Source organism: Mya arenaria, chromosome 9 (genome assembly GCF_026914265.1).
Source record: "Mya arenaria isolate MELC-2E11 chromosome 9, ASM2691426v1".
Taxonomy (NCBI): domain Eukaryota; kingdom Metazoa; phylum Mollusca; class Bivalvia; order Myida; family Myidae; genus Mya; species Mya arenaria.
Genome location: NC_069130.1, coordinates 39,370,515 through 39,388,037, shown reverse-complemented (window position 1 = coordinate 39,388,037; position 17,523 = coordinate 39,370,515). Strand labels below are relative to the sequence as shown.

General features: G+C 34.5%; 1 protein-coding gene across 6 annotated transcripts in view; it reads left to right on the top strand.

Annotated features, from left to right (window-relative positions):
• The window catches only part of LOC128246605 (histone-lysine N-methyltransferase MECOM-like), a 30,214-nt gene extending 17,247 nt beyond the window's left edge, over positions 1-12,967 (top strand). For 4 of the 6 annotated variants that reach the window (XM_052964896.1, XM_052964892.1, XM_052964891.1 and 1 more), the window contains 5 exons: positions 1,952-2,060; positions 6,676-6,814; positions 8,375-8,596; positions 9,053-9,173; positions 9,602-12,967. In XM_052964896.1, coding sequence (XP_052820856.1) covers positions 1,952-2,060; positions 6,676-6,814; positions 8,375-8,596; positions 9,053-9,173; positions 9,602-11,512 — 2,502 coding nt within the window. In that variant the 3' untranslated portion in view covers positions 11,513-12,967. The other 2 variants (XM_052964895.1, XM_052964894.1) reach the window with 2 other exon arrangements.
• The last annotated feature ends 4,556 nt before the right edge of the window (positions 12,968-17,523 follow it).

Below are 17,523 nucleotides of genomic sequence, written 5' to 3'. Positions count from 1 at the left end.
TGATATTAAATGCCTGCCTAATTTTATTATATGAACATGCAAATTAAAAATATTATTTATGGATAGGTGTAGATAAATTGTTTGGAAGCGAAACTCCTTCGATGTCGGAAATGTCATGGTGTATTGGAATCATTCTTATGTTTTTCCCTGATAATGGTATGTGAATTCTAGTCCGATATCATCTAAATGCTTGAAAAAACATGCAACCACTTGAGCGATTCAGATCCATGACTTAAAAGTGGAAGTGCTGAAATACGCGGAGACAAAAACGGGACAGAAACGACTTGTGGTAGATAATGAAAAGACGTTTTCCCACAATTCTCCATGTGAGAATGCGCGAGTCTGATAGAAGACCCTGCTGTGTTCAGAGAAGGATGGGAGTTTGTTAACTTGTGATATGTCGTAAAATATAAATGTTTTCCACATTCTGAAGACTTGCATCAAACATTTTCACACAGTCGTTTCATAAAACAATGGCGGCTCCTGTGCCGTTATGTCATTATGTCAAGCGGCTGGTGTTTTTAACGTTGTGTTTTTTGATGATGAAAATAAAACAAAAAACAAAAACAGTCATTGTAAAAAAGTAACTGGATTGGTTTATTTTGGTCTTCAACTTTTTGTACTGATAATTTATAAATTATTATGTAAGTGAATTTTATTTTTACTTTCTCTGTGTAGTGGGAGTGTAAAAGTAATATAAAAATAATAAGCATTTATGATGAAAGAAGTTTTAGTCATATAACCATGTCTGCTTTTTAAGATAAGAGTTTAGACTATGACAACAATCACTCGGAAATTTATATGTGATGAAACCATTCACTCTGACTAAAATAACTGCTGAGTAATGCCCCTTGGCTCCTTAAAAAAATAGTCCAATCAAAAAACGGCATTCTCTAAAGTTTGTGGTGGTCCAGTAAATTTTCCATTTGTTTTGGGGAAGGAACACATAGGTAACTTATATGTATACTGTAAAGTTAGTAAATAAAGATCTTGAGAAATGGATATGAAAAAGAATTCAAGAAATGTTGTGCAATTGATACATTATAGAATTCAAGAAATCTTTCGAAATTGATGCATTATAGAATTCAAGAATTGAGATATTGATGCAAAATAGATGGCATGAAATCTGGAGAAAATTATACAAAATAATTTAAGTTGAATTCAACAAATCTTGAAAAAATAGATGCAAAATATAATTCAACCAATTACTGAGAAACAACAGCGATATAATTAAATTCAGTGAAAGTGTTGTTGATGATTATTTATGAGAGCAAACAATTAAACAGTATAATACAGTGGCTACAATTTTCAAAGTATGTGTTTCCTCCAGAAGGTCACAATATTAAGATAGAAAAGAAAGCTGAGTCCAAAGAAATTGACAGAAGACTTGAAACGCCAGTTTGAGTTGCCTAGGTATTAAAAAGAATCTAAGGATAAGTATCCCAGCCTGCAAGTGGCAATTTCCACAGAGAGGGCGGGATTTAGAAGCGGAGAAAACCACACGTCCCCATGTGAAATGTTCACTTGTCGACGGTTAAGTTCATGTTATGCTGGTACATGCCTTGGAGGTCATTGAATTTGATATGATATTTTTGAGGAGCTAGTTATTGCAGTGGGAAAATTTTGTTTATTAATTTTAAAGACTCGTTAGTTTTTGTCTGTTATTTGAAGAGTCAGTTGGCTTCCTCTGGCTGAAATGGTGGTAGGTTTTCTTGTTGTTAATGATGGGAATATTACTAATTTTACAAACGATGATATTGATGTTTTTTTGTTTAAGTATTTTGAGTGTTAAAATAAAAAAATCTATTGGAACTGTACAAATGTGAAGTAAAATATTACAATTAAAAAGCATTATTCTTGGCTGAAATCTTTTCATCTTGTGCAACATAGGAAAAGACAGAGAAAAAATAATGTAGAATAAATGAAATTAATTTGTACACTTGTATTACAGCTGTACTACCAGGCGATTCGGGAGATACAAGCAGGAGAGGAGATGTTGTTGTACACGCGGGATCGACTCTACCCGGACACCGACCTCATGTTCAATAAGAAGGCAGAAGGTTCGTTCATGTTTTAAACATTTTAAGTTGACCTCAGACTTCAGGGTGTGCGAGTGGTCTAGTGGTATTAAGGTCTGGCTGTCCCCAAAGAGGCTGTCCTTTGAATCTTTTAATTTTCTTTTATTCTTTTCTTCAATAATCTCAGAAGTAAGACACAGTATGAAATATTTAAGTCTTGTAAGAAATTTTCTTATTTTTTGTGTGTAATATTTCTATCAATTATTAATGCAATAAGACTTACTGAAGTACCACGTAAATTCGTAAATTGCTTAGATATTAAATATGCAGTTACTATTGCGCTCATAGGCCAACCTATAAAAGAAGAAAGGACAATTTTTATCTCCCTTGAATACATTGAATGTTAAATTGCAGTTATCTCCCTTTGAAAATGTGCACATACTTCATAACATTTATTTTATTTTATTTTTAAAACAGATGGACTTGCAAAAAAATGAAAACAATTATTAAACTTTGGTATAATTTTTTTGTCAAATCCACTGTAGATAATTGTCTTTGATACAATGGCCGATATTTGTTATGGGGACATTTAGTTTTGAAGTTTATTTGATAATATTTATAATTGAAATGGCTTGTTAATGAAATGCCTGCTTTGATGTTGGTATTGAATGTGACATTTTCTGGGCTGGACTGTGATGCTATAAATGAAATAAGTTCACCTCTTTGTTTCTCATAAACTTTATTATAACAATATGTTTGTTCTCATTATTAAAAAACAAAATTAAATTAATCTTACATAGTGCTCATTGAAAACCACTATACCATACATCTTATAAAAAAACACTATACCATACATCTTATAAAAAACCACTATACCATACATCTTATAAAAAAACACTATACCATACATCTTATAAAAAACCACTATACCATACATCTTATAAAAAAACACTATACCATACATCTTATAAAAAAACACTATACCATACATCTTATAAAAAACACTATACCATATATCTTATAAAAAACCACTATACCATACATCTTATATAATTTATATAATATTGGAGAATGTGTCCTTTGTTTCATAAAGTAGTTAATTCTCATATCAGATGGTTACCGCTTGTGACTAGTAAACTTTACCGTGCTATAAGTAGCATGCCGATAAATTCAAACAGTGTTTTGATAACGCATGCTTTTTATTGCATGCTAATTACTGCACAGTAAGCTTCACAGTATGGTACAAATTAGTTATTACATCAAACCGGCTTGAATAAAGTTATATATTACCATGCTCCACATTTTTGACGACATGTTGTTTATAATTTTAACAACTGGAGTAGTCAGAGCGGTCAGTACATACAAAGTTTCAGCCTTATTGTAAAAAGAAACACACAGTTATATTGTCAAAGATATGAATTATTAATTTGAAACTTTGTCAAATAGATTAATTATTAATATGAAACTTAATAGACAAAATTTCAATACAATATTTTGTCAGGTATTGTCCGTATCGTTCAATTACTGTGTTTTCACTGACACCACAGTGACAAACGATGAATAACATTGACTGGAAAGGAGGAGCAAGATCTTTATGACACTTTTCTCAAACTATGAATATCGCACTTAGCTGAACGTGGCAAGTACTGGTTTACTATGGTACGTTTTGTTAGAAAGACATTCACTGATAGAGCCATCAACAATAGGATTAAGGTTCGAAGGGTGTGCGTAAAAATGTCACCCTATTCAGCTCGTCAACTCTTAAGCAATGTTTCATTAAATATTAATTGCGAAAAATGGAATGGGTTATTCATTCATAAGCCGTTACAACATCTTTTACATAGTTAACTCGATGAATTAACTGTTCTTGATAATGGAATATTGTTGAGACTATAAAAAAACATTTTAAAATAGTTTAATCTATTTTTCTTCAATGAAGGACAATAAAATACGAAGGTCGCTGAGTGTATTATATGCTGGCAGCTTGTCCTGCAGTATAAATATTTACTTGGACTAGAAAATTGATTTGCTTCTGTGAATATTATTAGTCGTCTTGTATCTCTGGATAATGTAACTGAGACACATTTCACATTGTATTGCAAACCTTTGGCTGTCATTTTGATATTAATGTAAGTGTTAATTGATATAAGAATTGCTCTGTGATTCCTATTTTCTGAGTTACTGCCCTTTTTATTTTGTGTGTTTTTCAAAGAACATTTTGGACATTGTCATCATTGTACAAAATCTTTCAACTTGGCCATAACTCAAAAACTTCTTACTTTATATACACTTGGCAGTTCCATGTCACACTTCAGCAAACTCATGCATTGTTTTTTTGCGGCCCTTTTTTTGGGGGGGGGGGCTGAAAGAGGCCCTATTCCCTTCCTGAAAAAAAATATTTCCCTGGCCCAGGTAAAAAAAAATACTCTTTAATTTTTATTATTTTTTACATTAAGAAATTGTAGCAATATAGTGCCATTCATGAATATTACCATATGTTTGAAAACAAGTTATTGTATCAATCATGTTACTATTATTCCCCTTTTTGCCAAAACAAGCCTTTTTTCCCCTAAAAAGGGCCCCGCCATTATTCCCTTTTAAGTGGAGAAAAACACTGTCATATACTCATCACTTTCAAACTTCCATACTTTTTCAAGGATTCTCGCACTATTAAATTTCTTCTGTCATCCGTTATCTCTAAATTGAGCATCAGAAATTGTACTTGACAAATGGAAATGCGTTTTTCCGAAACAATAGCCATAAAATACGATTATCAAGTAGCTATCGAATTTTAATTTTTCCCTCTTGAAAACAGGGTAAATAGCTCATCAGCTGTAAATCTTAGGGCGAGAATAGGAAACTAACCATTTTATGATTTTATTGAGGTATTTTATGCGTCCAATGATAAAGGCAAGCATATTTTCTATCATGCACTATCTATTTTTGAGTAGGGATAATAAATAATTGCCAGATTCATTTTTTTTTATTGGATTTCTTTTGAGGATGCGTTTTAAAAAAAGAAGATTTAAAAATCCCGTTATTGGCAACACAATTTTTTAGTTTAATACTCAATGTTTGAACAGGCAATTACACATGGCTGAATTAATTTATGTAATATTTATAAAATGATATAGGTATGATAATTATGTACATAATTATATGTGTGTTTTTCTGTTCAGATTAATTAACTGGAGTTATTCCCCTTACTTCCATGAATAAAGAAATATAACAGTTGCGTTTGGTTGTATAAATGGAATACCGGTATACGTATTCTATTGGTTACATGATGAACTTATGTGTTTGAAAGACAATCAACAATTGAGACATTATCAATTTATCTATTTTTTTAAATATTCAACTTTAAAATAACCTCAGATCATGTTCGTACAGAAAGTATTTTTTCTTTCCTTATTCTGATGGCGTTGTGAAAAACCGGCATTTAATATTCTATCAAACTGAACGAAAACTGGCAATAATATCGGCCTATCATTGAAAGATGGCTCTTAATGGATGATTATCATTTAATTGTTAGTCAAGTGGCCATCTTGAAAGTGATATAGCGTTTTATAGGTGTCTCTATGCAGGCATGTAAAAATGAAAGTTATAAAACAGATGGCGAATTATGTTCCTCAAGACCATTGCAAAGACAATGGGAAATAATTTATGAAAGAGTTCAAGTACATCGCATCCTTAAAATGTGTTTACTTGCCTTTTTATTTGGCCATAAAGATAAGGAAACGCTTCATGGCATTATCTTAACGGGTGTAAATTAATTTTTATCCTTATTTCTGGTATTTGACAGTCAATTTAGCTGATATTGATGATGGTTCGTACATTGCAAATTTCATTTTGAAAATATTGCCCCTTTCTGTAATGTTTTATGTTAAATATGAATTTATAGGTCTGTGATGTAACATAAGAATTTGAACAGTAAGCTTGGGAGTCATTGCAAGTGTGAACACTTTTATTACGATGACTAAATTCTCCACAAGAATCAAGGACCCATACAAACAATGCAAATAACGTGTCAGCAACATACAGCATTACTTAACAAAAATGATGTGCTGTAGACACATGAGATGCTTTAGATATGACGTAAACTTATGTGAGAGGTGTTTCATAAGCACACGGTCAATGTTTTGTACGTTTCTTCCGGACTGATCCTGTTTTTGAGTGTTTTACAATATTATGACGTCTTTTTGCATTTTACGAAGATATAAAATGGGGCATCCTCGTGTTTTTTTATTATTTTTCTGTCCATAGTAACAGTCGTTCTGGCTATCACGAGCGGATAAGAAAATAATTCTCACTATTTAAAATGTTTTTTGAAAACAAGTGTTCGGAATCATGGATTTTTTATTTCACGCAATGTTTTGATAAATATAAAATCATCTATCATGGTAACTTCACTTCCTTATATGGTTCAATTACCATGTTTATCTTATTGTTTAATTTTTAAAATTATCATAAAATTTGAAATAATTTCAGATTCTGTTCAAATCTACCATATATCCAAATGCAGAGATATGAAATTGATTGATTTTCTTACCTTTATTCTTGAGCAATGAGCTAAGTTCAGTTAAGTTGAGTTGAGTTTGTCATGCAACAAATATATGAATAAAATTATAAATAAAAATTTACATTTTTCTACCTTCAGATGTGGACACGATTAGCTGCCGGGACTGCGGTGAAGTTTTTCAGGACCGAATTTCGCTCCACAAGCACCAACTATTCTCATGCAACAACTCGCGCTCGGAGTTCGCTGCTTTTCAACAGGCGCAGAGGGACTATACCAGGTTTGTAAGCACGATTTCTAAAAACATATGATTACACCTTGATTATTGTTTTCTGACTGAAGAAGTTTGGAAAGTCAAAGGGCTTTATCAGCTGGTGAGGGCAAAATCTTGTAAAATAAATTAGGATTATTGGCTAAGATGTGTTTTTGCAAACCCATGTACAACAAAGGATTTTTATTGCAATTGCATTTATGGTCAGGAAAAATCTTGAACTCTTTTGTGACTATTAATTTATGAAATAATATTTACTCAAGTTTTCCTCAGAACTAGTTTCATAAAATTTAGATTCAACTTAACTTGTTGTTGTTTGATGACAATCTGAGTTTCGACTCGAAACAATTTTTTTTCTACTAGTTTCGCTAAGCAAAAATATGAAGGTCTGGATGATTCATATTATTACCCTTTCTATAGCTATTAAATGGTCTAAGTTTTCATTATCTTTTCAAAATAAACATTAAAGTCGATATATCAAGTTCCATACAAGCTTTCGAAGTTGATGATCTTGAAAATCGTAATGTTCCTTTATTTTCAAATAACGTAAACCTAAGGCAACAAAATTAATTTAAATGTGACCATGGTCGCATGTGGCGATGTATTAAAACGTTAGCATTTATAATTAAAAATGTTGCACTTAATATCACCCTAATGTGTTAACAATACTTAGACCTCTGATACAAGCTTAGATATAGAAATCGGTCTAAATGCGATCCTGTACGAACATCTGGTGTTAAAAAGGCATTTTTGTATAAAAAGTTGAGATTAGAGGGCACACGATAATTGTGAGTTTTAAGTTTCAATTTTTGACACTTTTTTTTCTTCCCCCAAAAATAGTTGCATTCTTTCGCTCCTATTTGTACTGTAGGAATGCAGTTAACTTCTTCATTTACGAGCATCGAGCACAAAAAAGCCTACTATCATATTTTGAAAACTAATCCCGAAATGAGTAACTTTTAAGAGTAATAAAATGTAACTGTTTTTCTGACTAACCCTGTATAGGGTTTCATTTTCTGGTCAAGCAGAAAATATGCCATAAAGTGAATTGAGCGCACATCAAAATGAAATTCTAGATTAATAGATTTTGTCAAAAAGAGATGAATAAAGTTAAGAATCCCAACATTTCATGATTCACTTCATATTGTTGTCCTAATAGTTCAGGTTTTTGAAAGCGAGAATTTAAAACAGTTTATGTTTTTATTTTTGTAACTTGGAAAAAATAAGGATTCTTCATTTACCGCGACATGGCATAATCCATAAAATCAAACTAGGATGTTTAGTCTATTCTCACCGCATTATCATGATAAAATTCTTTACAATGATTTGTTAATTGAATGTCAAAAATTAGTCAGTGCTTTTGTTAAAATGTGCAGCTTTCCACCTCAAATATGCTTCATGATTCAACATTGGATAGCTGTTGGAACAAACATTTGAAGGTTAAAAATTGTTAAAAAACATTTTAAAAAAAACTTAATATTTTTGTCAAAATGTTTGGAGAGTATTTGGAAATTATTTGAGTGTGTAGTAAACCATAAACTAATAGATTCTTCATTGTTGTTTTTGCAGTGGGTTTCCTGAAGCCATGATCTCTCCTTCTACATCAGAACGAGGAACGCCAGACCACCATGATGATGGCGGCGACTTCAAATGTGAGGAATGTCCTCGCAGTTTTGCGCTGAAGTCCAACCTGGCGCGACACCAGATTGTTCACGAGTCTGGACGGAAGTTCTCTTGCGAACATTGTGAAAGGCACTTTACAGACCCATCCAATTTGCAAAGACATATAAGGTAAATGTTGAAAAAATTACTCCCACCATTAGCCTCAATTCTCAAATTATGGGAAAGGGCCGTAACTGATGAAGGATTTACTCGTGGCCAAATAACTTTCCTTTTTATATGAATGTAAGCTTTCTTACATTGCACTCTTCTGTTTCTTTGTTGTTATCTTCATTGTGTTAATGTATGGTCATGCAATAGAATATGATGAAATGAATTCTCAAATCATATATTATGTAAAGGGAGGTAACTGTTATTGAGAAATGGGAATTGTTTAAGTGAAAGATATTCGATACTACCAATAGTACTATCAGTGATAAATACATATTCTATACTGTTACTGAATAAGTTACTTAGCAACAACAGCCAAGGCAGTTTTTACCATGGATACCAAAAAGTCTAAAATTTACAAAAATTGAAATCATAATTGAAGTACTTTAATTAATATTCGCTTCCTGTATTTTCCAGATCACAGCATCATGGAGCACGCTGTCACGCGTGTACAGACTGCGGGAAAACGTTTGCCACAAGCTCGGGACTAAAGCAGCACCAGCACATTCACTCCAGTGTTAAGCCCTTTCAGTGTGAGGTGAGAAATGCAGTTTAATATGTTTATCTATGTGTTTGCATTATTTAGCTTGACAAAAATGTATGCCTTACACTCTATATGTGAACAATACTTGTATTTCTGCAAGTTCATGATAGGGTGAATCCATCCATATCAGCGATATTTCTGCGCTTTTTGAACTGGGGGAATTTGTGGCCACTTAGTTACAAAATTAAAAAAATATATATTTATGAAGGCTAATATTTTCTTAACTGTACACAAATCATATGCTTTTTTTGTTTTGATCAAATGAGTTAAACATAATAATGCATTTAAAAAAAAAATAACATAATTGCATCCACCTTTTTGTGCCTCTTTAAAACTAACTATTGCACAGTTGTTGAAATGCATCACCAAATATTACCACTTTAATACCATAAACCTTACATTTGGCTTTTGTACATTCTCAGGTTTGTCTGAAGGCGTACACCCAGTTCTCGAATCTGTGCCGCCACAAGAGAATGCATGCTGACTGTCGCCAGCAAATAAAGTGTAATGACTGCGGCCAAGCTTTCTCCACGATCACCTCCCTCAGCAAACACAAACGATTCTGCGAGGGGGCGCTTCGCAATGGCATGAGGATGAACAGTTTTGGTAGCGAGTCGAAGATTCCACATTCATCAGGTCTATTAGCATCTGCCCAGCCTAGCGCGTTTTCTCCGGCGATCATGATGGGACTATATGGAAACAGGCCAACGTATCCGTTTTATTCCCCATCCTTTGGAAACCTTCCAATGTTTCCTGCAAATCATCCACTCAGTGCTTTGACGTCCCTCTCACCAAGCAGTTTGAGGTCGTCTGGAATTCCATCTCTGACGCCAGAGAAATCTGACCTCAGTCCAGCTGAGAAATATGAAAAACGAGCGCATGACGGAAGTGACGGTGGCTCCGATCTGATGTCAGGAAGCGATCTCGATAATATCCCATCTGATTCGGAGAGTGAACACGCACCAGCACACTCACTGAGCACTGATACTCACACAGTTTCTGTGACTCTATCCAAGCCGTCAACGTTCTCTCCATCTGCTGAGCACGTCCCTCATTCAAGCCTCTCCTCACCAAGATCATCTGTGTCAAGCGGACGCAGCCCTTCACCACAATTTCTCCAAGAGAAGAAAACTGCTGATGAACAGCCGTTTGATCTGTCAAAACACAGTCCAAGAGATGATCACATTACCCCACCAAAGACTGTAACAGCTAAGGAATCAAAATCTGACGGCGACCAGCCTCTCGACTTGAGCCAAACAAGGGAGCTTACTCCTCCTGAGGCTCCAAGAAAGACTCACGTATTTGGGGAGGTGAAAACACCCACATCTACTGAGCCACCAAGACTGCATTGTGCTTATCCACAGTTCTCCAAACAGTTGTTGATGGAGCAGGCCCTTAGGATTGCCGAGTCTAAAGAAAAGGCTGCTGAGTCGGCGAATTTTCTGAGGTTCCCACGGTTTCCATTCTCTAGTCCAACGCAGTACCCAATGGGATTAAATCCTTACAGCTTTGCTACGCGCGAGTCTCCATCGACCAAGTCAGCATCATCTGTGTCAATGGCGGCAATTTCCCCCCAGGGCAAGGGGTTTCCTGATTTTAATGTTAGTCCATCACAGATGACTCCCTTCTCAACGCCAAATAAAGTCAAGGATCGCTACAGCTGTAAATTCTGCGGCAAAGTTTTCCCACGAAGTGCAAATCTTACTCGTCATTTGCGTACTCATACGGGGGAGCAGCCTTACAAGTGCAAATATTGCGAACGCTCTTTCTCGATTTCATCCAACTTACAGCGACATGTTCGTAACATTCACAACAAGGAGAAACCTTTCCGATGTCCACTGTGCGATCGATGCTTCGGACAACAGACCAATCTTGATCGACACCTCAAGAAACATGAAACGGAGGGGCCGAACATCATTGATTCTCCTGAAAGAGAAAATGAACTGGAAGATAAGGACGAATCTTACTTTTCTGAGATTAGAAACTTCATCGGAAAGGCCACAGCTAACCACGTTGAACTTTCAGATATAAATCAAAACATGCTGAGCCAGGAGGTGGAAAAGTTTGGACAAAGTGTGCTAGGTACAGGTAAACAAATACATGTTGATGATGACGTAGAAGAGGAAGATGAAGAGATTGACCCCGTCTCTGACGATATTGACAGTGTGTCTGTAAAGTCGATTGAGAAAATAAATGACAATGAGAACAGCAGTGATGAACCACTTGCGAAACGAGCCAAGCTCGATTGTTTAAACTCTGATGAGGCTGTGGCAGAGCAGGAGAGACAAGGGCTTGATTTGAAAAGGGGATTTAGTCCTGTTATGTGTTCATGAAACGACAGCTGCATTTGTATAACAGCTGAGTAACTGTAAATGAACAGTTTTTAAATCTGTCCGTTGGGTGTTTTCATTGTCTGTTTTTAGAATAGAAATTAGGGACAAGGTTAATAAAAATACCCACACTGAAAAAATGTTGGTAGGGGCACCAGCTATTTATTGACTATGGCCTAAGTGATATGTTCTATTTTTAAAGTATAAATAGCAATGTCAGAGTAAAAAATATTTCTTTCAAAATTAACAAATTGTTAAACACCAAAATAAAGGACTTGATGACACATAACTCAAAACAGTAAACATTTTTTATATCGGACCATGTATGTTTTTCCTATTGGGCTAAACTCCCCTATATATATATATTAAAATTTTATATGTACAAGTGTGAAAAATATTGTTAAGGTGTTAATACATTTATTTGTGTTTGTTTGTTTTTTCATTGTTTAATCATTTTTGCTGGTTAGTTGGGAACAATCAATAATGTATTTTTTTGTGGACCAAATTATACTTATGGTGTAAAATAAAATGTGATAGTTTCTATAATTAATATAAATAGAATTTGGGCTTTGTAGAATCTGAGAACATTGAATCTCATTTCTATTTTATCTTAGGGCAGTTGGAAAGAAATCTCAATATTGTGCTGTTAAATTTTGTCACAAAATGCTTTTTGACAAACATATATAAACTTGTGTAGATTTTTTTTCAAACCTTGTAAAAAAGACGTAAGAGCCATTTGAAACATGGGTCCAATAGGAATTTCTCTCCATGTAAATATTTATTAATCTGTACAAAAAATGTGTATACATAAAATGTACATTATTATATGAACCAAATATGTTATTTATTTGTATATTTTGAACTTGTATAGAAGTGTTTACTATATTGTTTTGGAGCTTTGAAGTGTTATCCTTTTTGAAATTATAGTTACCCATATACTCTGAATTTATATGATTATCATAAACTGCTTTCTTATACATTACCCCAAGAATATAAGTCAGTTAAGTGGCCCATCCAAAATCACTTTTATTGATAATGATGGTGACTTTGTAGAATTGAAAATCTTATTTTGGCGCACCAACTTCGCAATCATTTTACTAAATATAATGATTCATTTTTACTTTCACAAACTTAAGTACTGGTAGAAGGAAAACTTAAATAATTGGTGACAAAATTTTCAATTAATATTTGGGCTCTCTGATTTTTTCAATATATTGAGCAAGTCTTTTAATAAATATTTGTGCTCTCTGATTTTTTCAATATATTGAGCATGTCTTTTGATAATATTTGGGCTCTCTGATTTTGTCAATATATTGAGCAAGTCTTTCAATGCTATTTGGGCTCTCTGATTTTGTCAAAATATTGAGCAAGTCTTACAATAAATATTTGGGCTCTCTGATTTTGTCAAAATATTGTGCAAGCCCACTCTCATTCAATATAATTACCAATGTCTTATAATTATAATATTATTTCCCATTTAATTAATCACAGATGGGCCACTTTAGTGTTTACTGCTTGTACCAAAGCCACACAGTTCAGTGTTATGTATTTTTTATTGACAATATTTTGTTGAATCTAGTTGAATTTAACGTTCGTAATTTAGTCTCAGAAAATGGTGCTTTTATCTATTTCTTTAAATTATGATTAGATTCATTATGTTATCTTATCGAGTACTTCAAAGTTGGGTTAAGAAATCCATATTACTCATATTTTTAATACCTTAGTTTCTTGCCCCGTCAATATATACCTCAGTGAAGACAAGTTTATTTATTGATTTTTTATATATTAGAGAAAGAAACCTGTCTCTAGAAAAACAAGTGCTTAATATTTAGTATGAATGATTACAGGATTGGCATTTTTACTTCTTTCATTTATGTTTTGATAACTAATAGAAGCATATTACATAAACAGTGATTTTTGTTAAAAAAAATAAATATATATATAGATATATATATATTTGCTAAACCCAGAACTAGTGGCATAGTGGACAATTTGAAATTACCAGTGTTGACTAGTTGATTAGAATGTGAAACAGTATTTTGCTAGTTATATCATAGTCAAAGTAATACATGATTCTTCTTTGGCAATGTGTTATAATTTCTTGTGATTCGAAAACCAAAGATGTTCCTTTGTTGTTTGGACTTCACTGTCTCATGGTGAAATAAATGTGCTTGAATTACAAACTATTCTTGTTTTTGTTATTGATGGTGATGGTGGTTGTGGTGGTGGTGTGGTGGTGATGGTGATGATGATGATGCGGAGGAGGAGATTGGTGGTGGTGCTGCTACTGGCGGGGGTGGTAACGGCGATGATGTAATGATGATAATAATGAGGAGGTCGTTGTTGTTGTTGGTGGTGGTGGTGGTGCTGCTACGGCTGACAACGACGCTGATGATGATGATGGTGGTAGTGGTGGTGATGATGATGATTATGATGAGGAGGTGGTGGTGCTGCTGCTGACAACGACGATAGTGGTGGTGATGGTGGTGGTGGTGGTGGTGGATGATGATGGTGATGATGATGATGATGATGATGATGATGATGATATTAGGATTATGTTATAGGAATCATTAAAAAACTGTAGGACTTGTTGCTACCTGCCTTAGGTTAGAGGGGGCTCAGCTGGGATTAACATTTGCCTATATAAGTCCAAGGCGGGGGTTATAATACTTTTAATGTGAAATAGGTTAGATCCTTGTAAAGAATGTGCCCTCTTTTAAACTGTGAAGATGGCCTTGATAAAAGTTCTAGCATGGCTCAAACCCTCCTTTAAGGATGAGCAGAATTATTGGACCCTTAATGACACATAACAGGCGCTTGTCAATCAAACGGTTCAAATTTGGTGTCAAATTAAATGCTTAATTAAATTAAAACAATTTAAGTGATATCTACCATGATAATGGGCAATAATTTGACTAATTGGCTGAGAGTTATTGGGGTTTGTGTTACAGAATTACAGTGTCAGTTTATCTGTCAGAAATCATGTCAGAGTACCGATCGTAAATCATGCTTTGACAAAGATTAGACAAGACCGCGATCTCATTTTAACAGAGCGGAATGAACAGCACAGAACATATGGTTTATTTAACTTAAGCATATATAGCTCAATGCAATGAAAACCAAACACAAATATAACATGTATAAAAGTAAATATGAATAATTTTGCAATATATTATTAACTAATATTTGATATAATATCATGAAAACTAAAGAAAATTGTAACAATCATGTATGTGAGAATGGGTTTCAAGTAACTCGCTCATTCACCTTCTCGATATTACTTCCCTTATCGGCCGTTAAAGGGGCTGTACTCCGTATGATAAAATAGCGGTGAAAAAAGAAAACTGTCGAAAACTGACATAAACTTGGCATCGATGTGTACAATGCATTGAAACTTACTAACTGAAGTACCACATAGTTTACAATTTATTTAAGTTTAGCAGTTATTTCGTTTTTTTCCATTAAAAAAGACTACTGGGTATGTTTACCAGGTAGAATTCATTCCTTATGCGTGATTGGCTAGTCGTTGTTATCACGTGATGTTACCGAGGTAGGTGTATAGCTTAATTATGTCACCGGATTAGAGTAAGCCGTCGTAGCTCAGTGGATACGACGCTGGACTGCAATTTTGGCGACACGGATTCGAACCCGGTCTCCGACCCATTTTATTTTACATATTGGTACTTTTTTTACAATTATGATATAAAAGCGAAACACATTCTATTATATAATTGTCCTGAGATTCGTTACAGAAAAAAACTTTTTTTGGTGCCAATCTGGTGTACAGTCCCTTTAAGTAGTTCAGGGGATATGCGCTCGCATCGATGTAAATTTACAACTTTGAATGTCAAATATTGTGCTGGAACGACACTCATGTCTGAAAGTCAAATGTCCAATATCGTGCCAGCACGTCTTTCATTTTTGAATGTCCAATGTCGTGCCAGCACGTCTTTCATTTTTGAATGTCCAATATCGTGCCAGCACGTCTTTCATTTTTGAATGTCCAATATCGTGCCAGCACGTATTTCATTTTTGAATATCCAATGTCGTGCCAGCACGTCTTTCATTTGTGAATATCCAATGTCGTGCCAGCACTTCTTTCATTTGTGAATGTCCAATGTCGTGCCAGCACCTCTTTCATTTTTGAATATCCAATGTCGTGCCAGCACGTCTTTTATTTGTGAATGTCCAATGTCGTGCCAGCACTTCTTTCATTTGTGAATGTCCAATGTCGTGCCAGCACCTCTTTCATTTTTGAATGTCCAATGTCGTGCCAGCACCTCTTTCATTTGTGAATGTCCAATGTCGTGCCAGCACGTTTTTCATTTTTGAATGTCCAATGTCGTGCCAGCACGACTTTCGTGTTTTAATATCCAATGTCGTATGTTTAGCTAACTTCACACAGTTTCTTATATCTATCTCCGCCTTTGGTGAAGCGTTAAGGTGACACTCTTATTCAAAATCATACACATGTATACCAAACATAAATTTTGGGTGATAAAACTACTTATTAAATAATGCATTTATTGAAAATATTAATTACCGATAACAAGATTGTAACCGTGCATCTAATAGCTGAAAAACGCAAAAATATTAAATGATTGGTGAGTACTAAAATATTTAGTGCGATCTGCAATCCTCCTATGACTTAAAAGGTAATAATACCGTGTTTGTATGCACCTTTCTTTCAAATTTAACTCGGTATCCATCATAAGAACCATTGTTTTGGACAGTCATCCTTATTGGTATATTAAAACAATTGCATCAATCGTGGTAAATCTTATTTTGGAGTAAGAGTGCATCTTTAACAGAAGACATAATATAATGTTTAAGCCACTTGCTACATGTATCTTCTTGTTCTTTGACAAAGACGGATACATTCTAACTACACGTTTTTAGCAGTTTGCTACACTTATTGGAATTGCAACAACTGCACTGTGTATATGGTATATGGCGTTCAAGTATGGCAGTTTCAAAAATACATTTTCACACTTTTTATAGATGAGCGAAATCGTAACAACTCGGCCATTTCTGGCAAGCTTCGAGATAATGTCAATTTTGTTGGATAATGGCCGAGGTGTTCCGATTGAGATGAACGATGCTATTCTAGCTTAGACCGGTAATCATGACATAAGCAAGCAGGTAAACAACACAGAGATCTACGTCAATACTTACATAAGCTTACACAAACATTAAACTCAGAGGACTTTAGCATTGTCCGTAAACAAATACAAAGAAGAGTTTCTGACGTGCGGTACTGACTCCACATGTTTGTCATATACAGAAGTACACATTGTCCTACGTCTGTCATGGCAAGCCGCTGTATTGTCTGTAGTGACGACGATCCAGTGTCAGCCAGGCGACCTATTTCAATACAATGTACAAGAGAAGTACAGTTGTATTATAATTCTAGCCGGCCTGTGTTTAGTTTAAACTCCATTTAGTTTATAAGGACTGTAAAGAAAATTATATTAACTTAAGCTAAGTCACACGATGTTGCGCGAGAGTTTGGTTTTGTGTCGTGGGAGGAACCAGACGAAACGACAATCGAAATACGTCGGCCATTATCCAACAAAATCCCGAACCTTGCCGGAGATGGCCGAGTTGTTACGATTGAGAAAACGGAGCAAAAATCACTTGTCCGGCTTGGTGACCACCAACCAAACTCACACGCGCTCAGGCCGGCTCATCTTCGTGCGAAGCGAGTTTGTTTATCTCCGCACTAACCGGACAACCTTATGATAAAGATAAACCACCATAGTACGTATACATGGCTATAAGTACATTTACCTTTTTATTAAAATGTAACTATCTGGACAAATGAAAAACAAAATAGAAAAATAAACAATATATCTTAAAGACACCAGCAGCTAATTGCATACAACTGTTTGAATATTTGGTTTGGTAAAAATTATCCAAAATTTCAATTTATTGGACCAATCAAATCATTGAAATGTGCCAACCGGCCAAAAGATACCCTTGTGGACAACTATATACAATTGGCTACTTGTAAG